This window comes from Schistocerca cancellata, chromosome 2 (genome assembly GCF_023864275.1).
Source record: "Schistocerca cancellata isolate TAMUIC-IGC-003103 chromosome 2, iqSchCanc2.1, whole genome shotgun sequence".
In the NCBI taxonomy this organism is placed as follows: domain Eukaryota; kingdom Metazoa; phylum Arthropoda; class Insecta; order Orthoptera; family Acrididae; genus Schistocerca; species Schistocerca cancellata.
Genome location: NC_064627.1, coordinates 339,285,832 through 339,311,574, shown reverse-complemented (window position 1 = coordinate 339,311,574; position 25,743 = coordinate 339,285,832). Strand labels below are relative to the sequence as shown.

At 44.1% G+C, this 25,743-nt stretch overlaps 1 protein-coding gene across 1 annotated transcript in view; it reads right to left on the bottom strand.

Annotated features, from left to right (window-relative positions):
* Nucleotides 1-25,743, bottom strand: part of LOC126153857 (uncharacterized) — a 1,728,205-nt gene that overhangs the window by 484,386 nt on the left and 1,218,076 nt on the right. The window contains exon 34 of the mRNA XM_049916098.1: nucleotides 4,447-4,608. Coding sequence (XP_049772055.1) covers nucleotides 4,447-4,608 — 162 coding nt within the window. The remainder of the gene's footprint in view (nucleotides 1-4,446; nucleotides 4,609-25,743) is intronic.

Genomic DNA, 25,743 nt, shown 5'->3' with positions numbered 1-25,743 from the left:
CGATGTTGTCGCCAGTGGTCGGCGGAAGGTGCACGTGCCCGTCGACCTGAGACCGGACCGCAGCGACGCACGGATGCACGCCAAGACCGTAGGATCCTACGCAGTGCCGTAGGGGACCGCACCGCCACTTCACAGCAAATTAGGGACACTGTTGCTCCTGGGGTATCGGCGAGGACCATTCGCAATCGTCTCCATGAAGCTGGGCTACGGTCCCGCACACCGTTAGGCCGTCTTCCGCTCACGCCCCAACATCGTGCAGCCCGCCTCCAGTGGTGTCGCGACAGGCGTGAATGGAGGGACGAATGGAGACGTGTCGTCTTCAGCGATGAGAGTCGCTTCTGCCTTGGTGCCAATGATGGTCGTATGCGTGTTTGGCGCCGTGCAGGTGAGCGCCACAATCAGGACTGCATACGACCGAGGCACACAGGGCCAACACCCGGCATCATGGTGTGGGGAGCGATCTCCTACACTGGCCGTACACCACTGGTGATCGTCGAGGGGACACTGAATAGTGCACGGTACATCCAAACCGTCATCGAACCCATCGTTCTACCATTCCTAGACCGGCAAGGGAACTTGCTGTTCCAACAGGACAATGCACGTCCGCATGTATCCCGTGCCACCCAACGTGCTCTAGAAGGTGTAAGTCAACTACCCTGGCCAGCAAGATCTCCGGATCTGTCCCCCATTGAGCATGTTTGGGACTGGATGAAGCGTCGTCTCACGCGGTCTGCACGTCCAACACGAACGCTGGTCCAACTGAGGCGCCAGGTGGAAATGGCATGGCAAGCCGTTCCACAGGACTACATCCAGCATCTGTACGATCGTCTCCATGGGAGAATAGCAGCCTGCATTGCTGCGAAAGGTGGATATACACTGTACTAGTGCCGACATGTGCATGCTCTGTTGCCTGTGTCTATGTGCCTGTGGTTCTGTCAGTGTGATCATGTGATGTATCTGACCCCAGGAATGTGTCAATAAAGTTTCCCCTTCCTGGGACAATGAATTCACGGTGTTCTTATTTCAATTTCCAGGAGTGTATAAAGAGTATTCGGACGAACATATACCATATATATATATATATATATATACGGTATATGTTCGTCCGAATACTCTTTATACACTCCTGGAAATTGAAATAAGAACACCGTGAATTCATTGTCCCAGGAAGGGGAAACTTTATTGTATATATATATATATATACCAGGTCGACGGGCACGTGCACCTTCCGCCGACCACTGGCGACAACATCGATGTACTGTGGAGACCTCACGCCCCACGTGTGGAGCAATTCGGCGGTACGTCCACCCGGCCTCCCGCATGCCCACTATACGCCCTCGCTCAAAGTCCGTCAACTGCACATACGGTTCACGTCCACGCTGTCGCGGCATGCTACCAGTGTTAAAGACTGCGATGGAGCTCCGTATGCCACGGCAAACTGGCTGACACTGACGGCGGCGGTGCACAAATGCTGCGCAGCTAGCGCCATTCGACGGCCAACTCCGCGGTTCCTGGTGTGTCCGCTGTGCCGTGCGTGTGATCATTGCTTGTACAGCCCTCTCGCAGTGTCCGGAGCAAGTATGGTGGGTCTGACACACCGGTGTCAATATGTTCTTTTTTCCATTTCCAGGAGTGTATATATATATATATATATATTGTATAGGGTAGTCCATTGATAGTGACCAGGCCAAAAATTTCACGAATTAAGCATGAAACGAAAAAACTGAAAGGAACGAAACTTGTCTACCTTGAAGGGGGAAACCAAAGGGCGCTATGGTTGGCCCTCTAGATGGCGTTGCCAAAGGTCAAACGGATATCAACTGCATATTTAAATAGGAACCCCAGTTTTTATTACATATTCGTGTAGTACGTAAAGAAATATGAATGTTTTAAAGCTGTGAGTACCGGGCGTGAGTCGTGCTTCGGTAGCTCAGTTGGTAGAGCACTTGCCCGCGAAAGGCAAAGGTCCCGAGTTCGAGTCTCGATCGGGCACACAGTTTTAATCTGCCAGGAAGTTTCATATCAGCGCACACTCCGCTGCAGAGTGGAAATCTCATTCATGAATGTTTTAGTTGGACCACTTTTTTCGCTTTGTGATAGATGGCGCTCTGATAGTCACAAACGTATAAGTACGTGTTATCACGTAACATTCCGCCAGTGCCGACGCTATTTGCTTCGTGATACATCAATCGTATTAAAATGGACCGTTTACGAATTGCGGAAAAGGTCGATATCGTGTTGATGCATGGCTACTGTGATCAAAATGCCCAACGGGCGTGTGCTACGTATGCTGCTCGGTATCATCCAAGTGTCTGGACCGTTCGCTGGATAGTTACGTTATTTAAGAGAACAGGAAGTGTTCAGCCACATGTGAAACGTCAACCACGATCTACAACAAATGATGATGCCCAAGTAGGTGTTAGCTGCCGTCGCGGCTAATCCGCACATCAGTAGCAGACAAATTGCGCGAGATTAGGGAATCTCAAAAACGCCGGTGTTGAGAATGCTACATCAACATTGATTGCACCCGTACCATGTTTCTATGCACCAGGAATTGCATGGCGACGACTTTGAACGTCGTGTACAGTTCTGCCACTGGGCACAAGACATATTACGGGACGACGACAGATTTTTTGTACGCGTTTTATTTAGCGATGAAGTGTCATTCACCAACATCTGTAACGTAAACCGGCGTAATATGCAGTATTGGGCAGCGGAAAATCCACGAAGTGGAACATCAGCGACCTTGGCGGGTTAATGTATGGTGCGGTATTACGGGAGGAAGGATATGTTTGTGACTATTACAGCGCCATCTATCACAAAGCGAAAAAAGTGGTCCAATTAAAACATTCATATTTCTTTACGTACTACATGAATATGTAATACAAAACGGAGCTTCCTATTTTAAAAAACGCAGTTGACATCCGTTTGACCTATGGCAGCGCCATCTAGCGGGCCAACCATAGTCCCATCTGTTTTCCCCCTTCGAGCTAGACAAGTTTCGTTCTTTGTAGTTTTTTCGTTTGACGCTTATGTCGTGAGATATTTGGCCCGGTCACGATCAATGGACCTCCCTGTATATATATAATCTGTTAATATTTATGCAGTGTATAAAGAGCAAACGCTGTTACCTAAAATCTGAAAAAATTCTGACTTGATTTACTTCAAATTTTTACACGATACTCAAATGCACATTCAGACGGGCAGCTATAATAACAATGTACAAGTTTCATGTTTAAATCGGTTGGAAGAAAGAAACTGCAAAGCTGTGCTCTGCTGTCAAAATGTGCTTGTTTTTTTCTGACAGTTTTAACTTTGGTGGCAGCGCATTTAAAGTATTAGACAAATAGTTTCTCCCATACATATGCCTTCTCATTAAATACTGAAACGTCCCCTTAGAAAAATTTATGAATGATTGTGCTGGTAAACCCCTTACGTTATTTGATTTTCAAACAGCTGAGGAAAACTGAGCGTACTCAGGCATTCCGCTCTTTACTTATTCTGACCATCACTAAATTGACACACGATATTTTTAGCGCAACGCAATCAGACTTTTAATAATCCCTACAAAAGAATGGCCCTGACTAACAATAACCTATACCTTTCATGAATCACTTACCTCACAAAAATCTTCATTACTCGAACTACTGCAATACAGCGAGCGCCAATACTACCAGCTAAATAAAAGATTCTAGCTACTGAAGGCACTAAATACTGAAATGCATAGTTAGCAAATGAAAGATTATATATATACGAGTATATATATCAGTTCATGATGTCCAGTATTACAAATTTATTCTTTCTGATCGACATACGTCCAGATCGTACGCTCTCAAAATTCTACCATCCCCACATCCACCACTGCTGGCGGCTCACCTCTAACTGCGCAACGCTACGCGCTGTTAACAACCAACTGCCCAACACTACAATAGCAAATTCCAACAACGCAAACCAGCCACAGACTGCACACAGCACAGTCAGTGATTTTCATACAGAGCGCTACGTGACGTTACCAACATAAAAACCTAAACAGCCAACTTACAATACCTTTAGTATCAATATATACACGCAATGTGCCGTTTTGTTTTCTTCCTCATAGTCACTATTCACAGAAGACAGGCAAAGTAGAAGGACAGGCAGATGGGGAATAAATGAACATAGAGACCGGGAAGGAGGAGATGGTGGGAGAGGTGCGGAAGTGGATGAACAGAGAGGGGGGAGATGAGGTGAGGGAGAGAAAAAGGTCTGAGGAGGAGGAGGAGGAGGAGGAGGAGGAGGACGAGGAGTCGATGGGCAAATAGAGAGAGAGGAGGACATTAACAGAAAGATGGGAAGAAGGAGACTGGGACGTATATCTAATTGAAAAACATTTTGTTTGCAAGTCTGAAGCACTGCCAGGTTCGCTAGTTCAGTAGAAAGGTGGAGGTTAGAGGCAGCGACACGCACCTGCCCCTCCGAGATGGGCCTGAGCGTGGCGGAGTCGTCTGGCGAGGCGGGCAGCGGGTGCGGCCGCCCCCACGACTCCTCGATGCGCAGCTGGATGCCGGCCAGCGCCGCCGCCTCCTCCTTGCTGCATGGCAGCGCACCGCCCACCACCAGCTGCAGCAGCTGCAACAGCACACCACACACACACACACGTGAGCCCCCGTTACACGGTGCACCTATGCAGCAGCGCCACAAATGAACATCTTTGTAACTCACGACTGGTTCGAGTAGCACAATTACTCGATGCCGGCGGGATAGTCCTGGCGCGAATTCGCGCTTGAGCACTACACGGTCATATCACACGAATCTCGAAGACGACTGTGACTGATTTTTTGTCAAGTCATTCATTGAAACTAAAAATTTCTAAGAGCTCAAGGTTCCTGTTTATTAACTAATTGTTTTTACTTTCGTTATTATTAATCATTAAATAGTCCTTGTTCTATTACGTAAGTATCACTGAATTATCTTATTACTACAGGCATACGCTGAACTATTCGTTTCATGTGAATCTTTAGGTTTTGGCGGCACAAAGACTGTTCCATTATGTTTCGGGTGTGCAGCCGCAAGAAATCTTCTTCTTCTAATATTTCGGCTGTGTATCATCCAGCCATCTTCAGAGTGAGTCGCAAGACTGCCGCTCCAGTTTTTTTTTTCTTTATTGATTTTCAATTCCCCCCGAAGGGGGCGGGCTGGCAGCAGCTTACTACGCTGCTCTACAGCCTACAGACTTTTTTTTGAAAAAAAAGGAAGAAGAAAGAAACAAGAATAAACAGGCGATAAAATGGTGATTTAAAGTGGAAAATGGCGTAAAAATGCGGAAAGTTAAAACAGAAAGCAAAAGGGGATGGCAATGTTGATAAAATACACAGGAATCAGACAAGTAACATAGTAGACACACAATTAAAAAACATGGCGACAGTCTGGTTTCTGTTCGCAAGAGATAAAAGAAATTCACACCCAGCGACAGTATGATGGCTGTTCGCTACACTTCCCAAAAGGCACAACACGGAACACTCACTGGAAAAACACACCGTAAAACACTGCACGAAAATGGCGGCACAAATATGGCACTCCCGATCCAAAGGCAGATGGGGGGGGGGGGGACCTGGAGAAGGGGGAAAAAACAAGGAGGGAGGAGAGGAAAAAACGCAAAGGGGGGGGGGAACCAAGGAGGGAGAGGACTAATAAAGGGGGAGAAGGGCAGACGCGAGAGGGAATGAGAGGAGGCAGAGGAGGGAAATGTAAAAGGACTCGGGGGAGAGAAGGGGGCAAAGAGAGGGTAGGTGGGGAAGAAAGAGGATGGAAGGGGGGGGAGAGGGAGCCCGGGAAAAGGACAGAGGAAAGGAGGGGGAGTGAGGATCAGTGTTGATATGAGGGACAAATGGAGGGAGAGAGGGCATCATCTGGGTGGGGGAGTTGATGGAAGCCAACTTGGGAAAGGAGATGTAGGGTGTAGAGATGGAGGGTAGGGGGGACACAACGGTGAAGACGTGGCAGGGGGCGGGGATCAGAGAGGAGAGGAGCAACCAGGGGGTGAGGGGGTTCAAGACGGCGGGAGGTGTAGAGGATGCGGATATGTTCGAGGAATAGGAGCAGATGGGAGAAAGGAATGAGATCATAGAGGATCCGCGTGGGGTACGGGAGGCGAATACGGAAGGCGAGGCGGAGTGCATGACGCTCAAGGATCTGTAGGGACTTATAGAATTTGGGGGGGGGGGGCAGATATCCAGGCAGGACTGGCATAACATAGGATGGGACGGATTAAGGATTTGTAGGTGTGGAGGATGGTAGAGTGGTGCAACCCCCATGTCAGGCCAGAGAGGAGTTTGAGGAGTCGGAGGCGGTTGTGGGCTTTGGATTGGACGGAGTGGAGATGAGGGATCCAGGTGAGGTGACGGTCAATGGTGAGGCCAAGGTAGGTGAGGGTGGGGGTAAGGCGAACAGGACGGGCGCAGACAGTAATGGAGAAATCCAGGAGCCAGAAGGAGCGAGTGGTACGACCTACAATGACGTCCTGGGTCTTGGAAGGGTTGAGTTTCAGGAGCCACTGGTTACACCATGCAGCAAAAAGGTCAAGGTGATTCTGGAGAAGGCGTTGGGACCGGTGGAGGGTAGTAGCGAGGGCGAGGAATGCGGTGTCATCAGCATATTGCAATAGGTGTACTGGGGGGGGGGGGGTTGGGGCATATCTGCCATGTACAGGAGGTAGAGGAGAGGGGAGAGGACAGAGCCCTGGGGCACACCTGCAGAGGGGTAGAAGGTGTGGGAATTGGCATTATGGATGGTAACATAGAAGGGGCGGTGGGAGAGGAAGGAGGCCATCAGACGGATGTAGTTGATAGGAAGGGTGTAGGTTTGGAGTTTAAACAGTAGATCGGGATGCCAGACACGGTCGTAGGCCTTTTCGAGGTCAAGGGAGACAAAAATGGCAGAGCGACGGGAGTTAAGCTGGAGGGAGAGGAGATGAGTGAGGCGGAGGAGTTGGTCAACAGCAGAGAAGGAAGGTCGAAAGCCACATTGGGTGTTTGGGAGCCGCTCCAGTGCTCGCTTCGTCCCTTTATACTCGTGTACCGTGCGACTGCGCATGCGGCCACAGATGCAAATGCGCCAGAGATGTTGGTCGGCGGCAGAGACGAGCATAATTTGTGAGTTGTATCTATGACTCCGCAGTCGATCAGTGTTGGCATATCGATATATCATTGTGAGCTGCACTGTGACGACGTCTTTGTGAGTTTATTACAGCAAGTTCCGGATCCATGATTTATCAAGATTGAAACCACTATCTCTATTAATTAAATTCGTCGTCAAGCGAATTTCAATTGCCTCCTTCACTATCGAGTCCCAAAAGGATGATGTAGTTGCCAAATTTTCGACGTTGTCATACAACATACTGTGACCATTATCAATACAGTGCTCTGCGACTGCCGACTTGTTAGGTTGTAAAAGTCGTGTGTACCTCCGGTGTTCTGTACATCTTTCTTGGACAGTACGAGTTGTTTGTCCGATGTAAGGAAGGCCACACTCACATGGAATTTTGTAAACTCCAGATTTTCGGAGCAGCAAATCATCTTTGACGGAGCCCACGAGTGCAGCTGTCTTGGGTGGAGGTCGAAAAATCACTTTTACTTTGTGTCTGCCGAGAATCCGTCCTATTTTTGATGAGAGACTACCCACATATGGCAGGAAGGCCATCGGTTTAAAGGTTTCTTCATCTTCTTCTGCTTTCTTTGTGGCCTCTTTCGGTTTAATTTTCAGTGCCCTCTGTATTTGTTGTGCGGAGAACCCATTGTCTTCAAACACTCTTTGTAAGTGGGAAAGTTCATCTTGCAGATTGCTTTCGTCAGAAATAATATGCGCTCTGTGGGTCAAAGTTCGGAGAACACTCATTGTCTGGGCAGGATGGTGGCAGCTATTTGCACGTAAATACAGATCGGTGTGCGTCGGCTTCCTATACACTCATGTCCCAAAGTGCCATCCTCTCTGCGCCGAACCAAAACATGCCAGAATGGAAGGCATCCCCCGCTTTTCAATTTCCATTGTGAACTTTATTTGATGGTGGAGGGAGTTCAGATGTCTTAAGAAGTCTTGCAAGTTGTCTTCACCAAGGTGTCATCAACATACCTCCAGAATACCGTGGGTTTCAAGTCAGCAGATTCAAGCGCCTTCTCCTCGAAGTCCTCCATAAATAAATTGGCCACCAGAGGGGATAAGGGACTACCCATGGCGACTCTGTCCGTCTGTTCAGAAAATTCGTTGTTAAATAAGACCCTGAGTGGGACGAAGTGACGTATCCAGTGGCATATATTCCCATTAATGAAGGACTTGAGACCCGCAGTAATTTTTCAACTTTGGGAGAATGGATCTGGCTTATTTGACAAGATGCTGTCAATGATAAAGTAAGGCATTCGCTCAAGTGACAGAGTAATGGAGGAAACAGTTTCACCTAGCCGGAAGTAAGAATTAAATCATTGGATTACACAACGTAAGTTTTCACTGCTGGTACTGACATCACTTAAAACTTCCGGGCTAATACGCCGTGGTCGATATACGTATACAACTTTCTCCTAAAGTTTCCTCTCTGATTGTGGCAGACATCTTCAGAAGTAAAATGGCGAACTAAAACCAGAACTTGAGGGAGCGCCGAATATATGGGCATATAGAGGGCACCAAAGTACATCACATGACATCGGCTACAAGATTATCTCTGTTAGTGTCAGAATTATCGACTGAAGGTGATCGTTCGTCATTCTTACGTTGCAATGTTGACATCAAAATTTTATCTAATTTAAGACCTTTCTCTTTCCTGTTAGAATTATTACGGTGTTTTCGATAGCCTCTCTGTACATACGGGCATGATAATGCAATGTTTTCGATATAACACTCGTCTCGCCAGTGATGGGCTGTGGTGTCCTCTACACTGCCCATATATATGTTGTGCCCCCTCTAGAGTTTTGGTTGCCGTTCTTCCGCAGTCGGAGAGGAAACCTTAGCAGGAAGTTTCGTTTATCGACCACGGCCTATTAACCCGAAACTTGTAAATCATTTGTTTACTCATTTTGTAATAGGGCTCACACTCTCCGGCTAATGCCAGTTTCCCCTTCCCTGGCAAGCTGAAATAAAGTAAAAGATGCAACAAAATCAAACGTGACCTTCGTCAGTTACGTCACTTCATATAAAAATCGAAATTCACACGTATAAAGTTACATGCATATTTACTCAGAAATAAACGATTTTCGACATACCTTATTATGATACAGTGAGTCGTGTTGATCATATGGATTATAGACACCCTTCCTCACTATACACCTGAATTACGATGCTTAATGTTAGTTTGGTCCATTCCATTTCTAGAAAACCAGGCAATCAGTATATAGAATGCTTTTCCAAGTAGCATAATTATAAGTCGGTTGGCAAAAAATATTGCTTTTGTTTGGTTACTGCATTTATGAAAAATTATTATTATTATTCTGGATTTACAATGTGAGTACATTTTTCCAGCACCTATTCTAGATTACAGTAAGTTACTAATTATTGTTCTCCACTCTTCTCTATTTGTCCATAAATCTTCAGGAATGTTGTTCTTCCTCATTGCTGACTGAACTCCCTGTTTCCATGTATCAGGTGGTCGTCCCCTTTTTCTTCTTCCAATTGGTACCCAGTCGATTATGCATTTTGGTAGCCTTTCCTGTTCCATTCGTCTGATGTGTCCATACCATTTAAGTTGTTTGTGCTCGATGAAATCAATAATTGAATTTTTACATTTCATCTTGTCTCTGATTACTTCATTTCTTATTCTTTCTTGTCTTGATATTCTTGCTGAACGTCTCCAGAAATCCATTTCTGTGGCTAATAATTTTGATTTCAGTTGCCATTTTGTTGTCCACACTTCTGAACCATATGTAATAATGCTCCTAACTATTGTCTTAAAAATCCTTATTTTGTTATCAGTTGTTATGTGTTTGTCCCAGAGAATTCCATTCAATAAAGAGATTGTCGTCTTTCCAGAATTTATTCTTGATCTAATTTCTTTGTCCTGTTTCCCATCATTTGTAATTTTCACACCTAAATATTTATATTCCTCAGTAGCTGTTATTGTTCCCATCCCTTCTTCTAATATTAAGTCTCCATTCACTCCACCAATTACCATGTACTTTGTTTTATTCATGTTTACATTTAGACCTGATTTTTTATATTCTTGAATTAATTTTCTGGTCATATACTCTATGTCCTCATAGTCTTGGGCTATAATCAGTTGGTCATCTGCAAATTGTAACGAGTATATTGTTCTATCATTTATTGGTATTCCCATAGCGTGACATTTTTCTTCCAATTCTGTAAAGTTACTTCTGTATATATTTTATTCAATGTAGGTGAGATGCTACATCCTTGACGTAATCCTTTTGTGACTTGGAATCCATGTGATAGATATTTACCAATTTTTATTTTTGAAATAGAATTTTTATATAAATTTTGAATTGCTTTAATTATTCTTGGATTTATTCCTATTGATATTAAAGCTTTCCATAAACTGGATAAAGGCACACTATCATAGGCTTTTTCTATATCTATGAATACTAAATGTATAGGTTGTGCCTGAACCATTTTTTTTTCAATAATTTGTTGTAGGCAAAAGATATGATCAATTGCTGATCTTCCAGCTCTAAAACCTGCTTGTTCTTCAGCCTCCTTTTCTTTGTATTCTTGTTCTAACAAATATTTAGTAATTCTTCCATATAATCTACTGAAGGTATTGGTCACTGTTATTCCCCTATAATTTTTACACTCATCTTTCGCTCCTTTTTTATGTATCACTGAAATATATCCTACTTTCAAATCATTTGGGACATCTTCCCCATTTAAACATCTTTTGAAAAGGTTTCTTAACAATTCCATTAATTTCTTTGTTCCTAATTTTAATAATTCTGCAGGAATACCTCCAATGCCTGTAGCCCTTCCATGCTTTAAAGATTTTATTGCGGTTTCTACTGTCTCTATTTCCAAACGGATGTAATTCTCTGCTTGTAGATCTATCATTTCATTATATTCAGGGTTTCCCAAGTATTCTTCCCTGTTTTCTGTTAATAAACTTTTAAAATATTTTTCCCAAGAGTCATGAGTAATATATTTAATATGTGTTGTTTCTTTGGAATTCCTTCTTAAATTTTTTATAGTTTTCCATGCTTCTGTGTTTCTTTTGCCACCAATATAGGATTCAATTTTTTGACATGACTGTTCCCAAACTTTGGTTTTTGCTTCTGCAACCTTTTTCCGGATTTTCGCTTTTGTGCATTAAGCTCTATTTTATCTTGAAGATTTCTGGTATTTAACCACTTTAAATATTTTTCTTTCTTTAATTTCACTTCCTTTTTAATTTCTTCATTCCAGTAGTATAATGGATGGTTTGTACGTGTTTCTTCTATTTCTCCTAAAGCTTCCTTGGCGGCTTCTTGTAGTTTATTTACAATATAATGATATTGATCTTCTGTATTTTCAAACTCTGTTTCTACCAGTTTTTCATATAATCTCTTTTGATATAAAAATATTGTGCTTTCAGTCTCCAAACTATTCAAATTATATTTAGGAATTTTGATTTCTGTTTGTATATTTTCTATAGGACAATTTCGATTTTCTTCAGTGCTTTTTCCTCTGAAGGGGAATAAAAATTTGGAATTTACCAAATAATGATCGCTAAGAGTTACCCCTCTATATACTCTTATGTCATGTATTTTTATCCTCGTTTGCTGTTTAATTATAATATAGTCTATTATTGATTTTTGATTCAATGTATCTTTATGCCATGTGTATTTATGTATTTCTTTATGTTGATAAAATCCATTTAATATTTTCAATGAATTTTGTTCACAGATATCAATAAGTCTATTACCATTATCATTTATAACATTTTCTCCAAATGGTCCTATAATTTTATTTCCAATTTTACTTCCAGTTCTACTGTTAAAATCCCCTGCAATAATAATCTCCCTGGTTTTCCCGATATCCTCTATGATTCCATTTAAATTACTATAGAAATCATCCTTTTTACAAATTGGTTCACCTTCGCTTATTCCATATACTCCTATAATAGTAATTTTGTATCCATGAATATCAATATTAATTTTAATCAGATTTTCATCAATAGGTTCCCAGTTTGTGACCATTCTTTTGAATTTGTTTTTCATCAATATCGATATTCCCCGTTTTGCTCTTTGATTTTTTGGGACACCACTATAGAAATGTGTATATGATCCTATTCGTTCAATACCTCGTCCTTTTTTCTTAGTTTCTGGGAGTATAATAATATCTTGATTTCTAGCCTCCATTTCTTTAATCACTTCTCCTGCCTTGTAGTTTAGGTATTGGATTACCAAAGGCTAAAGGAAGAAAACCTTGAGCAAAAATTACCTGGTCCTCCAGGTTGGGGGTTAATGCGATGGGCCAACTCCCCATTCATTGGAAAAACCTCACTGGTTAAAAAGCCTATAAGATTACAGCAGGACGGATATAATAGGAGACGAAAAAGGCTAAGAAAACGGACTGTCTTCATGAAAAATTAATCACGGAAAAATTTGCAAAATCTGCAATATAAAAACCTGAAGTTAGCTGCTGGCTACAGATGTCAATAATAGTAGACCATAAACAATACAACAGTAACAAGCAGTAAACGTTCTCGGAGTACCCCTTCTGCGCTTGCCCGAGATATCGCTGTCTAGTGCAAATGCGCGGACTCACGGGAGTTTTGAACCGCTTTCTATTTCTGAGGACGGATAGTGTGACTGTTGACTCTGTTAGTTCCACCCGTTCTACCGCCAGGTGAGTGTAACACTAGGCCTGTGCCGTTCGTGGCGGCTCGTTGCCTGATACTCGCTTAACACACAGTATGTAGCCTTCATGTCTCTATACAACAGCAGCAAAACGTCACTGTCCAAAAGCTCGTAGGGTGGAAAACACCGAGGGTGGGCTGTCGCCGCCTGACTTCACCATAGTTTATGTTATTTTGCCGTACAACGTCCTTTCACTGAGCAAAACCGCAACGGTAGTCTTTACTGTTTATGAATGACTGTCTTCTTCTCCAATGCAGGTACCACGTGAGAAGAGGTAAAAACCTGAACTGGACGGATTCAGTAAGGCTGCGTCTCAGTAAACTGAACAATATTAGGTAAAAACTATTGTCACAGTAAGTGACAACTGGGGTAATGTGTCCACATCAAAGATTTCCGTTTAGCAGATATACATACCCCTTCAGTCCAAAAAGTATCGAGACTGGATTAAGTAGAGAAACGTTAATAGTCTATGGTGGTTCTAATGTTTTAGGTGTTCTACATAGGGTCCACTCATTTGAGTACAACATACAGAACCTTCGTACAACCAACTAAACGGTTAGAAAAGTCATTCTTTGAGATGCTGTTCCAGTAGATCGTCGCATTGGCTTGAATGTGGGTATGCCGTCAAAGCGTTGACCCTCCTTTTGAATTTCCCGACTTCGTCGTTTTGTGGTAGCTTCTTATTGATAACACCAAATCTCGTCACCCGGATGTTTTCCAAGAAAAGTTTGTTCGTTTCTTGCGTTTTATTAAAGTCGGAGCAGGACTCCACGCGTCGCTGGTTCTGTTCGGGAGTCAAGGTATGCGGGACAATCTTGGCCTACACTTTTCAGTTCTTCAAAACAATGTGAAGCATGTCTTGAGATTTAGAGATGTTGCTCCACTGCGATTTTTCAAACACCAACATCGCCACACTACGGTCGCACGTCCACTACCTGACACTGCTTACTCACGGTTGACTGGTCCAATGAACGTATTTTGTTTACAGTTGTTAGTTCAAGCTGCCACGGTAGTTACTGCACTGACGTCGCTTATACGCCAGTCTCGGAACTTTTTGGATGGACGGTGTACACGTGGAATTAGTTTTAGCTTTAGATAAGAACAAGTGGTCACTATATTTTTTATGATTTATTTATTCTAAACAAATTTTCTTGAGAACCAAGTTGTTGTAATTATAATGTTCTTGTTCTTGCCTATTACTATCACGTTTATTATGATTTGTATCTTCAACATAGCTAAAACAATAAATTTAACCAAACACGGACGCAAGAGCAAGCTTCAACTTCAAGATGAATATTGCTGAAACATTTTTTAACGTAGTGCAACGTTACGCCTACAACTATGCCTGGAAAGATTTAATAGAGCGCCAGAATGTCGTGAGCAGTTCGATACTTGAAATGAACTAGTGCTTCTGGGCTGTAAATGCATTACTTTTGAAATGGATAGTTTATTGTTTATTAATTTATTTACAGAGAATCTACGGCTTTGCTTAGAACAACGAAGATGGGAACATGAACAGCTGTTCGATATTACTTGCTGAATACAATTCGTTATTGAAACAACGACAGATAAATATTTTATAAATGAATCAGTTTTTTGCAAAAGAACAAAGAAATGGTTCAAATGGCTCTGAGCACTATGCGATTTAACTTCTGCGGTCATCAGTCACCTAGAACTTAGAACTAATTAAACCTAACTAACCTAAGGACATCACACGCATCCATGCCCGAGGCAGGATTCGAACCTGCGACCGGAGCGGTCGCTCGGCTCCAGACTGTAGCGCCTAGAACCGCACGGCCACTCCGGCCGGCTGCAAAAGAACATTTTATGGATATCGCTTCACCAAAAGTCACAGTGAGTCATTCGATCTTTAATCTGCGTTACACTGCCTTTTTTCATACATATAACTGCATCAGTTAAAACGACAGTATTGGGTAGGTCCAGAGGTGGAAGCCGAGGAACAGGTCGGTGTTGCGACAAAGAGCGAACTAATGAGAAGCTCGCGTATTAGTAATATGTTCTATCTCTGGTTTATTCCAATTCAGAAGGTCAAGTTGCTTATCAGGTCTGATGTACAGGCATGTTCGTCGTAGGTAATAACACACAGAGCTGAAGTAAACAAATAGGCTTCGAATGCGTCGAGTGAACTCTACGATTAGACTGGCTGGCGTAGGTGCGGCGTCTTCTGACGTCGGCTCGGTGGTGGCGCCAGGCACGCGTGCTGCATTGCGTGTGTGTTCGAGCTGGCCGCGGATTGACGGGGCACTCACATGAGATATCCAAGCTCTTACGTTTGTTTTATTACATTTAAAAACGGCGACATTTCTTTCAGATGTCGTGCAACATAGCATGATTCGGCAGAAAATTTCACGTTTTATGTATGCTTGAATATCGATTAACTGTCCCGGATAAAAATATTCATTAAAATTTTATACAATTATTGTTCAATATTATTTATCTCCAGTTAGCCATCTGTTGTGCATAATGTTTGTTTTGGACAGATTTATTTTAAGGCTCATTTTTTTCAAAACATACTCACAAATGCTTCATAAAGGACTGCAACTCTATCTTATTGTTGGCAAGGAGTACTATATCGCCTGTAAATTTCAAGTCAGTTATCATTCTAATTCCTCTTTCTAGCCAAATAATTTTGGGCATAGCCATCTCAAGAACTGATATAAACAGTTTCTGGGACAAGCTGTCACCTTTGCTTACTCGCCTTCCAATGGTAAATTCCCACAGGCGTTTTCCTATATTGACAGCACCTTCGAAGTATAATAGATGTTACGTATGTTAGTGTACCTTGTTTGCACATATTTTTCAGTCAGTGTCTCTGTAATTGCAGTGTGGCAGAAGGAATCAATAACCTTTTGAAAGTCTATAAAAGCTATCATAGTGGCATTTCATATCCTTTGGCTCGAATAATTATTTCACGCAGAGCGTGTACTGTGTACGGTCAATTTTGCTATACTCGTTGCGGATTATGGCTTGTTCTGTGGGTTGTGTGTTTTCCACAATAGCACGGATATGATTTGTCGAGACTCTATTGAAAAGTGTGTAGATAACAGGGTGGAAACTAATGGGATAGTAATTGTTCAAATCGTGAATAACTTCCTTTTTGTGGAGAAGGGATATCTTTTATTTATTCCACGAGGCGGAGATACTGCCTTTTTGTGCATGAACAGTAAATATTGTAACCAAATGTTCGTATGTTTCTTCACCAGTAAGCTTAAGTACACTCCTGGAAATTGAAATAAGAACACCGTGAATTCATTGTCCCAGGAAGGGGAAACTTTATTGACACATTCCTGGGGTCAGATACATCACATGATCACACTGACAGAACCACAGGCACATAGACACAGGCAACAGAGCATGCACAATGTCGGCACTAGTTCAGTGTATATCCACCTTTCGCAGCAATGCAGGCTGCTGTTCTCCCATGGAGACGATAGTAGAGATGCTGGATGTAGTCCTGTGGAACGGCTTGCCATGCCATTTCCACCTGGCGCCTCAGTTGGACCAGCGTTCGTGCTGGACGTGCAGACCGCGTGAGACGACGCTTCATCCAGTCCGGAGATCTTGCTGGCCAGGGTAGTTGACTTACACCTTCTAGAGCACGTTGGGTGGCACGGGATACATGCGGACGTGCATTGTCCTGTTGGAACAGCAAGTTCCCTTGCCGGTCTAGGAATGGTAGAACGATGGGTTCGATGACGGTTTGGATGTACCGTGCACTATTCAGTGTCCCCTCGACGATCACCAGTGGTGTACGGCCAGTGTAGGAGATCGCTCCCCACACCATGATGCCGGGTGTTGGCCCTGTGTGCCTCGGTCGTATGCAGTCCTGATTGTGGCGCTCACCTGCACGGCGCCAAACACGCATACGACCATCATTGGCACCAAGGCAGAAGCGACTCTCATCGCTGAAGACGACACGTCTCCATTCGTCCCTCCATTCACGCCTGTCGCGACACCACTGGAGGCGGGCTGCACGATGTTGGGGCGTGAGCGGAAGACGGCCTAACGGTGTGCGGGACCGTAGCCCAGCTTCATGGAGACGGTTGCGAATGGTCCTCGCCGATACCCCAGGAGCAACAGTGTCCCTAATTTGCTGTGAAGTGGCGGTGCGGTCCCCTACGGCACTGCGTAGGATCCTACGGTCTTGGCGTGCATCCGTGCGTCGCTGCGGTCCGGTCCCAGGTCGACGGGCACGTGCACCTTCCGCCGACCACTGGCGACAACATCGATGTACTGTGGAGACCTCACGCCCCACGTGTTGAGCAATTCGGCGGTACGTCCACCCGGCCTCCCGCATGCCCACTATACGCCCTCGCTCCAAGTTCGTCAACTGCACATACGGTTCACGTCCACGCTGTCGCGGCATGCTACCAGTGTTAAAGACTGCGATGGAGCTCCGTATGCCACGGCAAACTGGCTGACACTGACGGCGGCGGTGCACAAATGCTGCGCAGCTAGCGCCATTCGACGGCCAACACCGCGGTTCCTGGTGTGTCCGCTGTGCCGTGCGTGTGATCATTGCTTGTACAGCCCTCTCGCAGTGTCCGGAGCAAGTATGGTGGGTCTGACACACCGGTGTCAATGTGTTCTTTTTTCCATTTCCAGGAGTGTATATCAGTCGTCAGACCACCATGACCCCCGGTTTGAGATTCTGAATTTCATTTATATGTTTGTTTTCTTAATTCTTTTGTCCGTGGATATGCTGGTCCCCGTCAGATCACCAAAGTTCAGCACAGACGGGCGTGGTTGACACTTGGACGGGTGACTATCGGGCCCGCCATGTCCTGTTGACCTACTGGGCTGCACTCAGCCTCGTGATGCCAATTGAGAGGCTACTTAACTAGTACCGCCGGCAACAGGTCACGAAAACTGACGACGGCCGGGAGAGCGGTGTGTTGACCACTTGCCCCACCATATCCAGACCCAATGACGCCAAACGACTGACAATGTCACGGCGGTCGGTTGGTACCGCTGGGACTTCCACAGCCTGCTCGGACGCAGAGGGAGCTTTTACTTTTTACTTTGGGAGGGATTATAAATCTTATTGGTTATAATAATTCCTCTTTTCTGTATTTCTTAAAGGTTTACCGCGTTTAGTGGAAGACAAACACTCTCCGGAGTGTCTGCGCACGTGTCGCCACGGATTTAAAAGGTGCTCTGCGGAACGGTGGGTGCAACCTTGCGAAACAGCCTGTAGTTGCTTCTTGTGGCGCAACTGGGTACAGAGTGTGGGGACTCGTCTGCTAGCTGTACAGTTTACAGACGGAATACACGACCAATTTAGTTGTTGTTCAAATTAGATAAAGTTTATGTAAATAATATCAATTATTATATAGTTTAATACTTTTGCTACACTGATACACCTAACCCATTTATTACTGACAGCAAAGCCCGCACTATAGTTCAAGGTTTGTAACTACAAATGAAATTAGTGTAAACTAGCCCTTCAACCTACATTACACAACAAATCTCAATAATTTTCCAAGGTGCGCTCAACAAAATTCACAATATGAATTAGTTTCCCAACGAGATGCTAAAAATTACTCACCCAAGCTACAACGCAGCTGACATATCCGACAAATTCACCCAAAAACCTAACGACCACTGTTTGTCTCACATAAGAAAGAATAGACACAAATGATTTCATCGGTGTATTCCATAGAGTCAGCGCTTTGATAATAAGCAAAGACGCAATACACACTGTTATACATGTGATTTGAGTCTTTGAAACTAATAGCCGTAGGTATCTGGCGACAAGTGGCCGCAAAGTGTTAAGTTTGACGTGATTGTTTGAGTTATACAGGAAGTTACGGAAACTCAGCTGCTCAAAATGGTTCAAATAGCTCTAAGTACTATGGGATTTAACATCAGAGGTCATCAGTCCCCTAGACTTAGAACTACTTAAACCTAACTAACCTAAGGACATCACACACATCCATGCCCGTGGCACGATTCGAACCTGCGACCGTAGCAGTCGCGTGGTTCCGGACTGAAGCGCCTAGAACCGCTCGGCCACAGTGGCCGGCAAGCTCAGCTGCCCTCAACGCCCAAAGTAAGAATGAAGTTTTCCCCAGCCGGAAGTCTGGTTTGGCCGCCACAATCCGTTACTATATGATGTCGTATTGAAGGTGATATGCCACTGACTTCCTCAGATCTTCAAACTAGCTTAACCTGCCAATTAAAGGGGAACCTAGAGGTCAACTGGGTTCCGAACAACGCTGTAACTCGACATTTTACACATTAACCAATCAGTGCCAGAGGTGAAATAAGCCATAATTTACAGAAAAGGATCCTGAGGCCGTCGGGGAATCGATTTCTAGACGTCTAGACTTGTTGTCTGACACTTTCCCACCAAGACACCTAGCCAAACCCTCACGCACTTTTTTATTTGGGTCGTCCGTCTTCTGACTCATTTGATGCGGCCTGCCACGAATGCCTTTCCTGTGCCAACCTCTTCATCTCAAAGTAACACCTGGACCTAGCCAGCTACATTATTTATTTTATACATTCAGATCTCTGTTTTTCTCTACGTTTTATCCCTTTATGGCTCCAGTAAATACCATGAAAGCTATTTCTTGATACCTTAAAACCTGTTATATAATGCTGTTTCTTCTTGATGTTCCTCTCCTCGTCGATTCTACGTACAACCTCCTGGTTCCTCATGTCTACCTAATTTTCAACGTTCTTCTATAGCACCATAAATCAAACTTCTCGATTCTCTTCTTTTCCGATATTTCCGCCGACCATGATTACCTCCCGTACAATGTTATGCTCCAAACGTATATTCTCAGAAGTTCCTGCTCAGATTCAGGTCGATATTTGATACTAGTAGACTTCGTTTGGCTAGGCAAATTCCCTCTCTGGTTGTGGTATTTTGCTCTTTATGTCGTCCTTGGATCAAACGTCACGTGTTGTTTAGCTTCCTTGGTAGCAGAATTCCTTCATTTCGGATATGTCGTGGTCCACAGGTTGATAAATTTTGATAAGGAAAGCTATCTCACCAGCGAGTTTTGTCATTTGTATGCTTTCATATTGAATTATAATCCCACTCCTTTAACTTCTTTTATTCCCTTCACTGCTTCCTCTACGAATAGCTTGAATAGTAGAAGCGGAAGGCTACATTACCATCTTATATCCTTTCTGTGAGCACTTCGCTCTTGGTCTTCCATTATTACTTTCCTCTCTTGATTGTTTTACCCGTCTGCCCATATAGCTTACAATTATTTTCTCGAGAATTTCGAACATTTTGTATAAATTTATACGGAAGAATGCTTTTTCTAGGTCAACAGACCACTATACATGCCTTAATTTTTCTTAAGTTTTGTTTCCAGTATCATTACGTTCATAACTGTCTCTCTGGTGCCTTTACCTTATCCAAAGCCAGCCGGCCGGCTACGGGACTGATGACCTTAGACGTTAAGTCCCATAGTGCTCTGAGCCATTTGAACCATTTATCCAAAGCCAGATCGTTGTCTAACAGATTCTAATTTGTGTACATTTTTGTACTTCATCATGTCATCATTTGAAGACTGTTGTTTGCCGGCTTCGTCACTGGTGAATGTAAATCAACTACACTCCTCATTTCATCGTCGAATTCAGTTCTTCATCTAAACGGTGAATTCAGTTTCACAGTGAAAGACTGCTATAATTTTTCTCACTGAAAATACCCTCAAGTGAAGCTTAACTCAACCGTAGTCGTCATTTCGCTGCTCTTGCAAAACTCCTCGTTTTAAATTTTACTGGTGTTTTGGAATCACAATAGTAGGCTATTGTTTATTGCCTGCAGTTTGAATTGGGGAGGAACAAAAATGTCAACGGGATGCAAATTAGAAATGATTCATCAGTAGTTAGTAACTCACTTCTTATGCGAGATAAGCAAGTGCATGCAGTAATCCCGCTTCTCTCAACTCACGTTATGTATAAAACTAAAGCATAACAGCTGAAACGGGGGAAGGGCGTTTTTGTGGGTATGAATTCCTTGAAAAACTGATATAATGTCTTCAGAGAAAATCCACAATCACTGGTGGTAAAACAGATTTTTTATTGTCCGTCTTGATTGTTTTAATTTGTCAAAAATACTAGTTCCGGTTAAACATTAACCAACCTCAGCTCTGAGTGTATCGGTTACAAGACTAATAAGCAAAAGTTACGTGCTACTTCATTCAGCGGATTAATTTTGTTACCGATTCAGTAAGATATGACGTTGGTTCTTGTTGAACCGAAACAGGTAGCTTTAAAAAATTAAAGCAGTCAACACAGACAGTGAACTATCAGTTTTAAACAGTTGTTTACTGCAGGGTTACTTGGCTGAATGTCAGTAGAAGCGAATTTGCTTTCACCATTGACTACAGCTTTAGAAGCTAAAGTTACATCGATTAGAGATGAAAAGTGACTCAAAGATGATTTCCAAGAATCCTTGGTTAACTTAACTCTCGCGTCTGAGGAGAACAAGGTCTTGGTTCAGGTGTGAGGCTAAGTATATTTCTGTCGGTCGACCACGCATCTGGAGTAGCAACATTGACCTCTTTCAAAGTTTTTCCTGCGAAGAAAGATATTTACTTTACTTCGTTTATAAGCGAGTCTAATGAGCTTCGGAGAAACGGCTTAAAGAGGAGGTCGTGCGAACTCGGGGTGTCACGTTCAAGGCGTCCGCTGCGGGGAGGATGTTAGTGGTAAGTAATGACAGCTGGGCAGGCACTGCAAATATTTACTTTCATGTTACCGACTAGGCAGCCCACAAGCCGAGCTATTTTAAACAAAATGTAAGGTGCGATTGTTTCTCCTCAACTTGTCTGTACCTTACGGTAGACCACAAGACGACTTGTATCTCTTAACGGTCGTTGAATATACTGCATATACTTACGTTAATTGATGGAAAAATGACGATGAACCAGATGAAACTTAAGCACGCCAATGAAGGGAATGTGTAGGAAGGTAAGGTGAGCAGTTTTCAGTCTTTCTTTCAGTTGGTGCTGAAGGCAACGAATTATGAGACTCATGCTTTGCAGTAACATATAAGATACTGGTCAATCCGTTCTGTGGAACTTTATTGTGTATTCTAAGCAGTCACTTAAGTAGGGGGACTGGGTGTTGTGTTGTCCTAATCATCATCATTTCATCCGCATCGACGCGCAAGTCGCCGAGGTGGGGTCAAATCGAAAGACTTGCACCCGGCGAACGGTCTACCCGACGTGACGGGAGATCCTAGTCACACGACATTTATTTATTTTTAGTGGGAACAGAGTACGCCATCGTGAGCCAAGTACGTTTTAACATCCCGTTTATTTCCCGACTCGTTGAAGATATGGAAACGAGTTATATATCACATGATAGCTGTTGTGCTGTTAATACGACTAACTCTTATATCAACCGAGATATTAAAGCAAGCATTTTTGTGATGGAACCATACTTTTTAGGGAATGTAAAGCTCTTGAAAAACGAGTACGGTGGTATAATACTTTTCAACGTTAAAGTTGAAACTACTCATACACTATATAATCAAAAGTACCTGGACACCTGCCTGAAAACGACTTACAAGATCGTGGTGCCCTCCATCGGTAATGCTGGAATTCAATATGATGTTGGCCCATCCTCAACCTTGATGACAGCTGTCACTCTCGCAGGCATACGTTCAGTCAGGTGCTGGAAGGTTTCTTCGGAAACAACAGCCCTTTCTCCACGGAGTGCTGCACTCAGAAGAGGTATCGATATGGGTCGGTGAGGCCTGGCACGAAGTCGGCGTTCCAAAACATCCCAAAGGTATTCTATAGAATTCACGACAGGACCCCGTGCAGGCCAATTCATTACAGGGATGTTATTGTCGTGTAACCGCTCCGCCACAGGCCGTACAATATGAACAGGTGCCCGATTGTGTTGAAAGATGCATCCGCCATCCCTGAATTGCTCTTCAACAGTGGGAAGCAAGAAGGTGTTCAAAAAAATGTGTGTGAAATCATATGGGACTTAACTGCTAAGGTCACCAGTCCCTAAGCTTACACATTACTTAGCCTAAATTATCCTAAGGACAAACTCACACACCCATGCCCAAGGGAGGACTCGAACCTCCGCCGGGACCAGCCGCACAGTCCATGACTGTAGCGCCTTAGACCGCTCGGTTAATCGCGAGCGGCGGTGTGGATAGATGTCTCCCTAATACACATTACGACCCTCATCAACTGTTGGCGGTCTCTGTCAGTCAAGAGACGAGGTAGACCTGTACGCTTTTGTGATGTACGTGACCCTTCACGTTTCCACTTCACCGTCACATTGGAAACAGTGGACCTAGGGATGTTTAGGAGTGTGGAAACTCACCCACAGACTTATGACACTAGTGACACCCCATCACCTGACTACGTTCGAAGTCCGTGAGTTCCGTGGAGCGCCCCATTCTGCTCTCTCACGATGTGTAATGACTACTGAATGGTTCAAATGGCTCTGAGCACTATGGGACTTAACTGCTGAGGTCATTAGTCCCCTAGAACTTAGAACTAGTTAAACCTAACTAACCTAAGGACATCACAAACATCCATGCCCGAGGCAGGATTCGAACCTGCGGCCGTAGCGGTCTTGCGGTTTCAGACTGCAGCGCCTTTAACCGCACGGCCACTTCGGCCGGCTAATGACTACTGAGGTCGCTGATATGGAGTACCTGGAAATAGGTAGCAGCACAGTGCACCCAATATGAAAAACGTATATTTTTGGGGGTGTCCGGATACTTTTGATCGCCTAGTGTATAAGTATACGTTAAGTGAGTTTGCGAGTGCCAAAATGTGTGATATATGTGGCTGTCTCGTTTGATTACATTCACTTAGAATCTTAAACTTTTATACCGTCAAGGGGCAGTACATCTTAGAATTTGACATAAATTTCAACGTGATACCGATTTACCCGTTCCTGCGTTCCTGAGGAAACGGGGTATTAACAGTCGGGCGGACAACAAATGCCAAAAAAATATTTTTAATACGATATAATTATAAATTAATAATTTTTAGGGCTTTTTTTACTTCACTTGTAGTGTGAAACCTTGCTTCTTCTCAAATTTCATGATTTTATGTTAACGGTAATTACCCCGTAGGTTTTGATGAGTGAGTTTGCGAGTATCGAAATACGTGACACAAATGGCCTTATGTTTTGATCCTATTGACTTACAAGCATAATTTTTATACACCACCAAGGGATTGTAAACCTTAGTAGGTAACATAAATTTCAAGCTGATATCTCAAGCTTTCCTGAGAAAAAGTGGTACTAACAGTCGGATGGGCAGACAGACTGACAGACGGACGGACAACAGGGCGATCCTGTAAGGGAATGTGATACGCAACCCTAAAAAATGAAGAGTTTGTAGTTCGATACGTAAGTTAAAATTTGACTCGTGTTTCTATGACCATCCATGTTGAAGATATAGTCTCTTGAAAACGTATGAACCTCTTTGAAGCAGTATTCTTTCGCGAAAGTCCGGTTTAGATAGCTTTAAGCACTTCCTCTGATCAGCCAAAACATTATGACCACCGACCTGCTACCGATATAAACCATCCAGGTAACAGCAGCGTCACCTGGCGAGGAATGACTACTAGTCAGACACGCACAGTGCTTATAGTATCATTCAGCGTGCTGCCCATGTGTAGAATTGGGAAGGCGTGCGATCTATCTGAGTTTGACCGACGGCAGGTTGTGATGGCCAGGTGGCTCGGCACGAGCATTTCGGAAACTGCACGACTTGTCGGGTGTTCTAGGAGTGCTGTGGCGAGTGTCTTCAACACGTGACGAAACCAGCGTGAAACCACGTCTAGATATCATGGAGTTGGGCGACCACCCCTCGTTACAGATGTCGGACGTCGTAGACTGGGAAGACTGGTAAAACAGGACAGGCGGTGAACTGTGGCGGGCCGGCCGCGGTGGTCGTGCGGTTCTAGGCGCTGCAGTCCGGAACCGCGGGACTGCTACGGTCGCAGGTTCGACTCCTGTCTCAGGCATGGATGTGTGTGATGTCCTTAGGTTAGTTAGGTTTAAGTAGTTCTAAGTTCTAGGGGACTGATGATCTCAGAAGTTAAGTCCCATAGTGGCGGAACTAACATCAGGCTTTAATTCTGGGCAGAGTACAAGTGTGTGTAAACACACAGTGCACCGAACACTACTAACGATAGTCCTCCGCAAGGGACGATCCATGCATGTTCCAATTTTAATACCACGACATCGGTAACTACGACTGTAATGGGCACGTGACCATCGGTACTGGACGCTGCCGCAGGTGCAGAGGGCTGCATGGTCTTATGAAACCCGATACCTTCTTCATCAGGTGAATGGGAGTGTGAGAAGCCGTCGTGTTCCTGGGAAACAATTCCTTGACACCTGTACTGTGTGACGGAGAAAAGTTGGCGGCAGTTGCATTATGCTTTGCGGAACATTCATCTGGGTATCTATGGGTCCAGTGGTGCTCTTGCTAGGTACCGAGGAGTATCGTACACTGGTTACAGACCACGTATACCGCTTCACGACGATCATGTTTACCGACGGCAGTGGCATTTTTCAACAAGACGACGTGCCATGTCACAAGGTGTGGTATGTGATGGATTGGGTCGATGAGCACAGTGGCGAGTTCCAATTGACGTGCTGCCCCCCTCCCTCACCCCAACTTGCTACATCTGAACCCGATCGAACACATCAGGGATGTGACTGAAAGTGACGTCAGAGCTCATCGCCCCCCTCCCCGGAATTTGCTGTAAATAGGTGACTTTGTGTCTGCAGATATACGCAGCTCTCATTGCTTCCATGCCACGAGGCGTAGCCGCTGTTATCCGTGCCAAAGGTGGACATACCGGATATTACATAGGTGATCATAATCTCCTGGCTGATCAGTGTATATACGCAGTTTGTAGAACGTTTTTTATACTTCACCAGTGGCCATCAGGCGGACCTC